Source organism: Desmodus rotundus, chromosome X (assembly GCF_022682495.2).
Source record: "Desmodus rotundus isolate HL8 chromosome X, HLdesRot8A.1, whole genome shotgun sequence".
NCBI classification, from domain to species: domain Eukaryota; kingdom Metazoa; phylum Chordata; class Mammalia; order Chiroptera; family Phyllostomidae; genus Desmodus; species Desmodus rotundus.
Window position 1 is genome coordinate 68976102 of NC_071400.1, and position 12651 is coordinate 68988752.

Below are 12651 nucleotides of genomic sequence, written 5' to 3' on the forward strand. Positions count from 1 at the left end.
AATTACTGTGGTGACAGGCAGTTGCAGAATGAAAAGTTAACAAACCAAGAAGCCTCAGGTTGTATCTGGGTTTCAGAAGAAAATCAGTCAGAAAGAACTTTAATAAAAGGGGAAAAATCCAATTACTGGAGCAGGAAAAGAACTGTGAGCTGTTTCTCTTAGTAACATAAACCAAATGGAGGTTTTCATGGCTTTGAATACAATGCAGCTTAAAGAAATGTTCAGTAACTTTTGCCTTAATTATCCACAAGAACTGATAAAGTCATAGACTTGTCATCATTTTACTTATGACACATTGATTAACTATGATACATAACTAACCTAAACCCTGCCTCACAAGCATCTTTAACAATGAAATCATGTAGAAGATATTTAGGTGTGTAACCAGAAAGTCAGCTCACAGGTTTATTAGCACTTGAACTTTCTCTTCTCCCTAGATATTAGGAGAGCTCACTACAAGGAAAAACTCATTTGTTTGAGATTTCCCTCAGCATTCCAAATCAAGCTGGCCATGGCAACCTTCTTACTGGAAAAACTGACTTTTGAGCTTTTTTCTTCTGGTATCACTACATGTGTGTATCCGCACACATAACAATGGTGGCTTCTAGGAGTGGCAACAGATTTTTTTCACTTTTGCACTGTACAATTCCATATTGTTTCAATGTCTCACAATGAACATGCACAGGATGGCCAATTTTAAAACTCTCTTTTCTCCCAGTGCATGGGGAAAAAATGCACTGGTTAACCATTCTATATAGACAATATGGTCACTGTCTGTGGCCTGATCCATTGATGGGGAAGACAGTGGTGGACATTGAAAAGGGTAAGAAGAAGAAGAGAGTGACTGAAGTTAGCATATCTGCTGTCTTTAACCTGTGTGCTATAATTTGCAAATATAAAATAATTTTTATTTGCCTTAAGTTTATGTCCTTAGGCTTCCAGAGGTGTCCAACCTTTTGGCATCTCTGGGCCACACTAGAAGAAGGAGAGTTGTCTTGGGCTACACATTAAATACACAAACACTAACAAAAACTGATGAGCAAACAAAAAAGGTTTTAAGTCAATTTATGATTTTGTGCTGGGTTGTAGTCATAGCTCTCTGATAGTCAGTTGCATATGTCCTTGGAAAGAAAGGTCAGAGTCCTGAACTAGGTTGTGTCTTCAGCTACTACTGTGACCTCAAACTCCTGACTTCTGATCTGAAAGGGAAAGCCACACCTCTTGTCTTAGATTTTCTTTCTAAGAGCAGTTAGTGTTCTTTCTTCTATGCATTTATTTCCACTGGAGCAAGTATTTAAATATGTTTAGTGATGGTAAATCTTTGTCTTTTGAGTAATATTTTCCTTGGGGAAGCAGCCAAAAGTTATCCAGAACCAAGTGGGATATTAATATGGGAAATGAGCTTGAGGATAATATGGCTATACTGGGGCCCCGGGACATTAAGTATTTTAAAGATTCACACACATCATCTTCTTGAGTCCTCCTGCCATTCTATCAGCCCCTCTTGCAGTGGTAGAAGCTGAGTCTCAGTTGGATGAAGATTCCAATCCTAACCCACTGCCCTTCCCTCTGGCCTCAATGAAGCCACCTTTCTCTGCACTGGTGGTCTTCTTGGCTCTCCTGGAGGCAAGGAGCAGAGACTCAGTGAATCCACTCCCTGGAAAAAGAGTTTGTGGTTGGGTCATCCCTGGCCCAGAACTGAGCCTGGAAGCTTCCAGAACCTGAGGCAGCTCTGAGGTCCAGCAACTATGCATGCAGTGCTTCTTATGGGCCCCAGGTCATCTTGGCTCATGGCATCTCTGCTTCTTTCCATAGCTCTGCCTTGTCCCCTTTTTCTTACTGGTATCCCAAGTCTAAATCCCAAAAGAGAGAGATGATAATTGGCTTAATCTTCACCAACACCACCTTAGGCAGAGCCTTTCACATGAGGCACCACCATTCCATCAGAGAGGGTCCTGTCCTCTTCTAGCTTCAACTAGAAGGGTACATGAGGCATGGAGAGTATGGCTGATTAGAAAGTGTATCTATAATATAGTAGTGATGATGCTTGTGCTGATGCTGATGCTGATGACAATGATACTGATAATAATCTGTACCATTTACTATGTGTGAAACACGTGCCTCTCACCATGCCAAGCTTTTAGCATGCATGTTCTATGAGGCTTGTAAAGTGACATTGTGCTCAATTCTTAAAGAGCTAGCAGAACATGCCATAGTACAGAATTTGAACAACTTCTCCAGTCTTTCCATCACGCACAAGTGGAGTATTTGGCAGTGTGACTTCTGGCAACTTTTCTTGGCCAAAATGACCAAAAGGACAACCTTAGTACTTTCACCCATCTCTGACCCAACATAGGAAGTATAAAAATAGAGGCATCTAGAAGTTCATCTCTCCTTTTGTTTATGTCACCCTGAGATGCAGTGTGAAGTTAATGGCCAATCTAAGACAGTATGTGGCCCTTGGACAACCAATGCCCTTCCAACTTGGTCCTACAGATCCCTCCTTCAGCTTGAGCTCTCCTGTCTCTCTGGAAGAGAGGTTCAAACCTTCCAAGAAGGCAGAGCCTCTTTGATGGGATTGGAGGAGTCAGAAACCCATCTCTTCACCAAGCATTTGTGATTCCCTCCTGAAAGATTCATTTAGTTGGATTTTGAAGGTTCTCTGGGCTTCAGGAGCACCCTTATTACAGTATGCATAGTCCCTTTGAAAGAGTAATGCTTTGGGCTTTTAGCAACCAAACCTTCAGGGGTGAAATGACAGTTAACTGAGAAATGACGGAAAAGTGCTTTAACATCACATGTCCGCACTCTATCAACAAGATTTCACAATCATTTGTATTTGTGTCCAAAATAAAGGAAGAAGTCTTCCCAGAACTACTTTCAAAGCTCCTAAATAGGAACACTGAATCACATCTCACCCCTTTCTCTTCCATATTCCCCACCAGCATTTTCCAGACTTTCTTAATAGCAAGAATGATGCAAGTCACCTGTCAAATGTAGAGTCCTTGGTCCTCACTGGACATGCCTATTCAGAATTTGTAGATGAGGCCTAGGGATGTGTATTTTTATAGCACTTTAAAGGCTTTGATTGTCAGTCAAATTTAGGACACACTATTCTGAAATCATCAATTTCTTGTTTTCCCCTCTCTTTTCCCATTAAATAATTTTTAATGCCCTACTGAGACTTGGGCATGGAAGTAGGCTTGAGTACCAATAAGCAGCATGATCTTTAACAAGCCATTTCCCTTTCCTGGTCCTTACCCTAGTATTCTAATCTGGAAAATGGGATCATTTCATGAATTCACCTGACAATGAAGTCTACCATTTGCATTTGCCAGCATGGGCTGTGGAAATTAATATCACTGTGTTTTCCACAAATTTTGAAAGATTTCTGTAATGAATAATTTAAATTTTCCAGGAGAGTCACCAGGGCAAGAGAGAACTAAAGGCTCAAAATTCCTGTGCATGGGGAGATGATCCCTGTGAAAAGATTTGCCATAGGGCCTGACACTTAGAACTTTCAAAGTGTGGGCCTCCTTTCCCTAACTGTGTCTTGCCCATCATGTTGTCAAACAGCAATCACTACAGAGGATTCTGCATCAGCCCTCCACACGTCGCTCCCGTGAAACCCCCTACCCACCCAGAATTCACCAACACACAGGACCAGCAGGGATAGGCTACATGTGCACAACATTCTCTGATGGCAGGCAGACAGCTTCAAAGCCCAGGCCCTTCCCAGCACACTGTGTGGTCCCTAGAAAGGGCCATCACTCAGCCAACTCCAATGAAGATATAGTCCTCCTGATGCCATCTTCTTCTTGTGATGGAACCCTCAAACTGGGCAGATCTCACCCATGGGATGGAACTTGAGAAGAACCTAGGGCAATTCTGGCAAGATTACTGACAATCCACCTAACTTTTAAATTGTCTGCTGGAAGGGAAATCCCCTTTCTGCTTGACCATTGGATGAGCTTCTTAACTCTACCTTCTAGAGAGGAATAATAAACATAGCTCTTTTACTTTCTAAGTACTTACATCAGAACCACAAAAAATTATTTGTTTAGACAATTTAACTTGTATGCTTCCATTCTGGGAAGAACCCTTTAAATAAGGACACTGCATATTGCTGGTGGTGTGTTTTGAGCAAACGCACACAATAATGCGGATAAAACCCAAATGAAAGTCAAACAACTCATTAAGGAAGTTAAGTCTTGTGTACTCAAATTTCACTAGCAGCTTCAAAAATGAAAGCAAATCTAGTTTCGGTCTCAGTTGCTATCGTTTCCACAAGGAACAAGTGCTTTACCCTTAGCCAGCATATAATCTGTGTGTATAGTATAGAGATATTATCTATAACTATAATTATAATATATTATACAAATATAAAACTATTAATTCATATTCAATTGACATATGATCGATTAATTAATATAAAATTTTACATATAAAATAATTATATATAGTATAATATATAATTTTATGTACATATAAATCAGGTTTATTTCAAGAAGTTGACTTATATGATTGTGGGGGTTGAAAAATCTCAAATCCAGTGGGCTGGAGACCCTTGGGCAGGAGCTGACACTACAGTCCACAGATGGAATTCCTTCCTCCTCAGGGAAATCTTTAAACTATTTGGGACAGGCCCACCCACATTATCAAGAAGCATTTCATCTTCTTAAAGTTAACTGACTGGAAATGTTAACCATATTTACAAAATATCTTCACAGCAACATCTATATTAGTGTTTGATTGAATAACTGGGCACTATAGCCTAGCCGAGTTGACATGTAAAGCTGACCATATAGTGACAAACCCACTAAATTGTATTGACTGTTTTATAGACTGTTACAGATTGTGGTGAAGAAGTGTGACAATTACTGTCAATACCACCCTGCACAGAAGGCCCCTGTTAAGTGCCCAGTTTGTAGTAGATCAACAAGCATCCACACTGGCCTCTGCCAGTCTTTTCTGGCCCTCACCTGGGAGCAGGAGCTTATGCTGACAAAGGCCATGATCAAGATGTGGGACTGTGGCAGCATGACCAACCATCTCAGTTTCTCAGTTTTAGCACTGAAAGTTTTGTGTCCCAGGAAACCTTCAGTCCCAAGCAAGCAGGATGGTTGGACAACTTACTCTGTTGGCCTGTCCATGTCTTCTCCAAACTCCAGGCTCTGACCTCGAGGTCTCCAGAAGTCTTTCCACCCTCCTGGGTTCCCACTGGGCAGATCAAGGGCTCCACATTGCTGTCCTTGCCCCATGCTACACTGCCCAGGGCTCTGGGGACTGCCTTTAGGTGCCTATCCCAATGGCTCACTCAGTTAGAACCTCCCCTAGGCAGGCCACCTGCAAACACTGTCTACAGACACACTGTGGACACATGTTCTGCCCTGGACTTTCAGGCATGGTTTGTGATCTTCAAAGCCAGGCTCTTGGAACTTGAAAATCCTGTTCTCACTCACAAAGTCTGACTTTTGTTGTCATTGGTATCATTGCCTATCACCACTGTTGTCTGTGCTGAGAGTTTAACTTTTTAATTTAATAAGAACAGATAGTATTATTGAATGTTTACTGCTCACCCGACACTGTTCCAGCATTTTACATCTATTAACTTATTTGATCCCTATGACCTCTTAGAGTGTTATTACTGGCACCTCATTTTAGAATGGAACCTGAAGTACAGAGAGACTAAGTTACTTGTGCAAGGTCACACAGCTAGCTGGTATATGTGGAGCCAGGGTTAAATTGTGGCAGACTGGGCCCCAGGGCCCTGTTCTGAAATGATTCTTTGCTTTTATTAGTAGGCTCATTGTCTTTGTTCAGCCTGAGGAGAAAAGTGTAGGAGAGGGTTAGAGAGTCATGAGACATAAGCCTAGTCCCGTATCCAAATTTTATCCCAAGAAGAACAAAGTGGCATACATAAGATGCTAGTGTGTAACCTCATAACTGTAGTGACATCCTAGTGAAATGGTAGAGGGAATTAAAAAGGCCAATCACAGAGGTCTGATCTCATCAATTCAGCCTGAGATCAGCAATTTGTGGAAGGGCAGAGTGGGGCACCATGGTGGATGAGAATGCAGACCAGAGCTCCATGGCTTAGACTGTCTGCTGACTGCCTGTAGGGGGTCCCCTGCCTCCAGGATAGCTCTGGCCCTTCTCTTCCATTCCGGGGGGCCTCCCTGTCCCCTCCTGTGTAGCCTGCTGGGCCTCTTCCTGCCCTATTCCTATGGATGCTCTGCCCTACCCCCCCACCCTGGGGAGTCTTCTTCCTCCCATTCCTGTGCCAACCCCTAGTAGCATTCAGCCCACTCCCCACTCCCTCTGCTTTCTTGGGGTCTCTCTCTTCCCAGGGTCCACTTGGCCCCCAACCCTAAAGAATCCCCCACAAGCAGGGCCTTCCAGTGCCCTGACCTGCTTCCCCCACTCCCTTGCCCACAAACGTTCAGCAACCTTCAGAGTCTCTCTCACCCACCTCCCCACAGGGCCTGCCTAGCCCCCTCTTACGCTGCCCCTCGCAGCGACTTCTGGACCGTGTGGTTCGGCGCTATGCTGAGGTGGCTGATGCTGGTAGCATCTTCATGGACCACTTCACGGACCGCGACAAGTTGCGCCTGCTCTACACATTGGCTGTCAACACGCATCCCATCCTCCTACAGGTACATAGCAACCCCAAAAAGTCACTCCAGGAAAGAGGTTCACATTGGATTCCTAAGGGGACAACCCTGAGTTGAGCTGTCTCCCCCTTTATTGCATGATTTGGGGCAACCAGCCCATGTTAGTACCTTTGTGGCATTTGGTTCATTGGCTTCTGCAGGGAGAAAGTGTTATAGTTGCTGTAAAGGAAAGAGGTGTGGGAGTTGGGGTGGGTGAGGGTATAACAGGCACTTTCACTGTGTGAGGTAGCTCCAAAGGGTTCTGTGAAGGACAGCAACTCTGATTAGTAAGATTTTAGCAAGCCCAGGAAGTGGGGAAATAGCCAAAGAATGACCCTCCAGGAGGAGTACACTGTAGGTACATACAGTTGGAAAGGAGAAAAAAATGGAAGTAATCTAGATGTCCATCAACAGGGGAATGATGAGGAGTACTAGAGTCTGGGGATATACTTGTCAATGAGACAGGGGAGTGGACAGGGACTCTGGGTCAGTTCAGTGGTTCCCAAAACTGGTGTCTCCCAAGGGGAGGCTTCATGATTTTTGGCCTGTCACAGAACTTGGTGTCTGCAGTATTATTTTTTTAGTTTTTTTAAATTTTATTTATGTTTTATTTTTCCATTACCATTTATCCCCCCATACCCTCTTCCACCTCCACCCTACCCTCCACATGCACTGTTATTTTTAAAAAATATTTTTCTCTAAATCATCTTTAACTTGACCCTCTTTCCCCCACCCATTGTCTCTTCCTAAGCAGTGATATCTGTGAAATCTCACATAGTAGTCATATTTTTTCAACTACACAACTCTTAAAAATAAACATATTCCCTTGAATCTGAATACCATCTAAAATCCTGGCAAGTGCCTTAGCATTTTCATAGCTTGCATTCTTATACCTCACTTGGAGACACTGTTAAAATTCAATGCACCACATAGAAATAAGAGCTTCCTTTTCTGAATCTATTCATCTAAAACAAGCATAGAAAGAGGGGAGGAAAGGGATGCCGGTGTTGCTTCATTCCAAGAGACAGAGAGGCAGAGACAGAGAAAGAGAGAGAGAGAGAACACTGTCTGTGAATTTTTTTTCTCTAATCTTTTAATGCCTCCTTCTCCCCTTGGCTTGGCAGATCTTCCCTGGAGCCGAAGGATGGCCACTGCCCAAGTACCTGGGCTCCTGTGGACGATTCCTGGTCAGCACCAGCACCAACCTACTGCAGGAATTCTATGGTGCACCCCCAGACCAGGCAGCCGACCTGGCCTACCAGCTCCTCAGGATCCTGGAATCTCTGAGGAGCAACGATTTGAATTACTTCCTCTACTTCACCCACGTGGATGCTGCCATGTTTGGCATCTTTAACAATGGGCATCTGTTCATCCGGGATGCTAGTGCCCTGGGTGTCATCGACAAGCAGGAAGGTACTCAGCATGGGCCTGGCTCAGCAGCTGTCAAAATGGAAGTCAAAGTGACAGGAGCTTGAAGGGGTGCCCAGGGATAGCACCATTAGGCCTTTCATAGAGAGAGCAGCCCAAGTTCAGGTCAAATGTCCCTCTCCCCCTTTAGCATTCATGCTGCCAACTCTATTTCCAAAGGGGAACTGGCCTTGATCTTGTCCATGGGGGGCATTTTGCATCATGGCATGGCCCCAAGGGCAATGCTGTTGTCCAATTCAGTCTCTGTGGCCTGTGGATCTGTCCTGCCCCTCCTCACACACACACACTGATCTTGGTTCTATCTCCCTCTCAGTGCCTTTCTCATCAGATGCTTTTAGGCTTTACCTGGAAATTATCTGACTGATTAACTTGTATATTTTTTTGATTCCCAGTCAAATCTTTTATTCAAAGTTTTTCATATATACAAGTAATAACCTAAATTTTGTTTACAATTTTCTTTACACCATTTTGGCACCTTTGCTTTTTATAAAGTTTCCAATTAAAAAGGATGGCACCACATGAGGTATACGAGTGAATCATGTTTTTCACAGTGTGTACAGACTCATTAGGGTTTCTGGAGCCCTTTGAGTATCCCAGTCTCTAATGGCGACCAAATGTTATGCATCAAATAATAGGACAGATGGTTTTTTATATGAGAAGGCCTACCAAGATAGACCAATTAAATCACACTTACTCATTTCCTTGTTTGCCTTTATTAGAAAAAAATATGGCTAATTTCAGAATATTTGGGATATGTAAGCCACTGAATATCAGTCCCACTACAACCCATTGAATGCATATTCTGAATTACCTGTTCTTTCTACCAACTTTGTATTTTTAAAGGGCAAGTAATACTGGTTCTAGTAATTTCCTGAGTTCCCTAATTCAGTAATAAGAATGGGAGAATCACAATACAGAGGTGACCCCTATAGTTATAAGCCCAACTTCTCATAGGGATAAGTGTGTTTTCCATGCCCAGGCATCAACCTATTGTAGCAGTTCCTCCCATGTTGTTCTCAGCAGGGGCCATTGTGTTCCAGAGCCCTAAATCTCCTGCTGACCAGAGATGCTAGGAGACTAAACCACTTCACCGAGCAACTGTAATTAATGGCATCTCCCTCAAGGAGAGCAGCTTGTAGGGTGTGTAACATTTCCTTTTTCTCTTCCAGGCAGCCAAGCAGCCACCAGGGCAGGAGAGAATAAAGACATCTTTAGCTGCCTGGTTACTGGCTGCAAGACTGAGCTGCCCTCCTGTGATACCATCCCTGAGAAGCAGAGCCTGGTGCTGGTGTGTCGGCAGGTGCTGCCTCAACTTCTCCAGGGAAAGTTCCCCTCTCCAGTGCAGGAGCAGATAGATGTCCTCCTGGTTAAATGTGGGGAGGGTACCCGCCCAGACCCTGAAGTTCTCGGGGCCGCCAGCCAGCTGAAGGACATCTTGAGACCCCTGAGAACCTGTAATCCCAGATTTGCCTACCGCTATCCAGACTGCAAGTATAATGATAAGTTCTAAAGGGCTGGAGCCTGGCTGGCCTCCAGGGACAACATCCTTGGCTCTCCATTTCCCAGCTGGGTTGTTGCAAAGTTGAAAGAAGCAGCCGTTTTAGACATTAGGAGAAATGCACATTAATTTCCCAGGGACTAAGGAACATTCCAATGACTGGAGGGCAGTTGTGTGACACAGTGTCATTGTCTCCACTGGCTGGAACGTCACAAAAGAGACAGAGGTGGGCATCAGAAGATTCAAATGTGGACACTCACTCAACCTCTGAGTCTCTGTTTCCTCTGTTCTCTACCAGACTCTTGAATTAGTGAAAGAAGACAGAGATGTAAAGGGCCAGGGAAATATGCTTCTTACCCTCAGCCCAGGTGGTTATAAGGTGTGTTCAGAAGGATACACAGGCAGGATGAATGAGGCAGAACAGTGGAGGTCAAGAGACTGGCATGAAGAGTGAGGCCCCTGGCCAGTAGCACATTAGGTTAGACTCAGACAAAAGGGGCTCCTTCCTGATCCCTCTACCTCTGAGCTAGCTGTCCTGTCACACTCCCCACACCACCCCAGGATAAGAAGACTGCAGGCCAAAGGCACATATGGATAAGAACACATGCTGGGTATCTGGGGCCTCGTGCAGGTACAAGTAAAGCACATCATGGTGTGGGAAGGAGCCAGAGGTAAGAAGTGGGGAATGGGCTGGAGGCCAGTGTGTTCATCCAGATCCTCTGAGAAGCAAGTATCAAGACAGGATAAAACAGTCAAGGATTGTATTAAGGAAGGTGCTTGTGTGTGGAAGGAAAGAAGGAGGGACCCAGAAACAGCTGGAAGAGCCAGCAGGCCAGGTTGCAAGTTTGAGCCTGAAGGTTGAGTAGGAGTATCCTAGACTGTTTTACACAATGGAAGGAAGCTTCAGCAAGGTTGTCAGGGTGTCCTTGAGCCAAAGCTAGCCATTAGATGAACAACAAGTCTCCAATAATGGGCAGCCCTTATGCCTCTGCTGCAGGGAACAGCCTAGAGGAGGCATGGCCTCAGCCCGACCACAAAGATGGATTTTGAAGCTCAGCACAGGGCACCTAGCCAGTTCCACTCCCTGGAGCAAGAAATCTGTGAACAGACCATTCTCACTGTAGCCACTTCTAGACCCAGGCCAGCTTTCTCCACACTGTGGTCTCCAGTGTAGGACTCTAAGGAGTCTGAGAATTTTCAAACTTGACCTTACAGGTTATTATAAAATTTTTTTCAAGGTCAGCAACAAAACATATTTTACCAAATGTTTGTTAGTTTTCTTTATGGCTTTTAAATATTTAGCCATATGGTATGTGGACCTCCATGTATATTTTTGCCCTGGCCCCACAGACATTAGTGGTGAGCTCTTTGAACCTTTGCCCAGCCTTCCTGCCAGCCATGTACCTCTCAGGGACTTCTCAGTTAACCTCTCTTTTCTACCTCTGAATTACCACCTTTAGGTTAGAAGGCCTGGTTTAACAGGCTTCACAGTGTAGACATAGAAACTGAGGCCCAGGGAGGAAGAGTGACTTGCTGGGATAGTTCAGAACCCTTGCTACTAGTCCATGCTCTTCTTGCATTCCCCTTCAGCCTCTGCTTCTTACCCTGGCCTACCCAATTCTGGTCCTTTCACTCACATTTAAAGTTGGGCCAAGAAAAGTCCTATTTTATGGCAGCTAAGTTGCTTGAGGGGTTTGCCTTTGACTGCTCCAGGCACTATCCCTGGGGCAGCCATGACAGTGAAGATGACAGGCCAAGTTTCTGGAAGGGCAGGGTCAGGCAGGCTGAGAGTCTGAGACAGTTGCCTTCTAGCCTGGTCTGAAGGATAAGGATTGACAACACTTCCCAACACCTTACTTTCAGCCCCTTACTTTTTAAAACTGATCTTAGACTTCTGGACTTCAGAACTGTGACAAAATAAAAAGCCTATTGCTTCAGACCACCCACTTTGTAGTAATTTGTTACTACAGCTCAAGAGATGAATACACACTATGAACTTCATCTGAGTGTCTGCTTCCAGAGAACCAAACCTGCAATACCCCCAACTCCAGTCTGTCGTGATGGATTCAAAAGTCAGACCCAACATGAAGGAGTATGTTAATGCCTGTACCCAGGGCTGAGGCTTGGCTGGTTCCATTCCTCCTCTGCATCATTTAAGACTCTGTTGGATGTCTCACCTTGACCAGAAGCTTTTTCTGACAGCACAAGCTCCCACAAGCCCTTTCTGAATCGCATATTTGTACCCCTGAGCCACAGATCTGTGCCCCATTTGAAGCTAATCCCAAAGAGTAATCCAGAGAGCTCTGTGTCCCACCTTCCCATCAAGCTGGGAGATCTCTGAGGATGGTGGGGGTAGCTGTGTATTCTCATAGCAATCGGCACAGGGCTGGCCACAGAGCAGGTGCTGGGAAGCTATTCTTTCTGAAGACAATGTTTGTGTTCTTCAGATGTTTTTGCTTACTCTTTTTCACGCACCATGTGCTATAGACTGAATGTTCATGTCTCCTTAAAATTCATATATTGAAATCTGAACCCTTAAGGTAAGGGTATTAGGAGGTGAGGCTTTTGAGAGGTGATGAGATCCTGAGGGTGGAGCCCTCATGAATGGGATTCATGCCCTTTTAAAAGAAATCCCAGAAAGTTCCCTGGCCCTTTCTTCACTGTGAGGACACATGGGGATGGTACAGGCTATAAACCAGGAAGTGGGCCTTCACAAGGCTCTGCATCTGCCAGTGCCTTGGTCTTGGACTGCCAACTTACTGTGGCAGTCCAAGACCAGAACTGTGAGAAATAAATGTGTGTTGCTTACAAGCCACCCAGTCTATCATATTTTATTATAATAGCCCAAATGAACTAGTACACTGTGCTGACCATGTACAGGATGGGGCAAAAGTACATTTACAGTTGTGAGTATGCAAAATACAGAGTTTATTCTTATATTATTGTTCATTAAACATTGTATTGTATTCCATATGAACAAATGTAAACTTACTGTTGTCCCACACTGTACAGGACACAGACACTTCCTCAAGAGCAACTCTTTTCTCTCAACAGTCAGGAGACAGGTAAGTC

General features: G+C 44.4%; 1 protein-coding gene across 1 annotated transcript in view; it reads left to right on the forward strand.

Moving 5' to 3' along the window:
- The window catches only part of DIPK2B (divergent protein kinase domain 2B), a 44040-nt gene extending 31599 nt beyond the window's left edge, over positions 1-12441 (forward strand). Inside the window, exons 3-5 of the mRNA XM_024579936.3 lie at positions 6483-6656; positions 7778-8066; positions 9251-12441. Of these exons, the coding sequence (XP_024435704.2) occupies positions 6483-6656; positions 7778-8066; positions 9251-9591 (804 nt within the window). The 3' untranslated portion in view covers positions 9592-12441. The remainder of the gene's footprint in view (positions 1-6482; positions 6657-7777; positions 8067-9250) is intronic.
- The last annotated feature ends 210 nt before the right edge of the window (positions 12442-12651 follow it).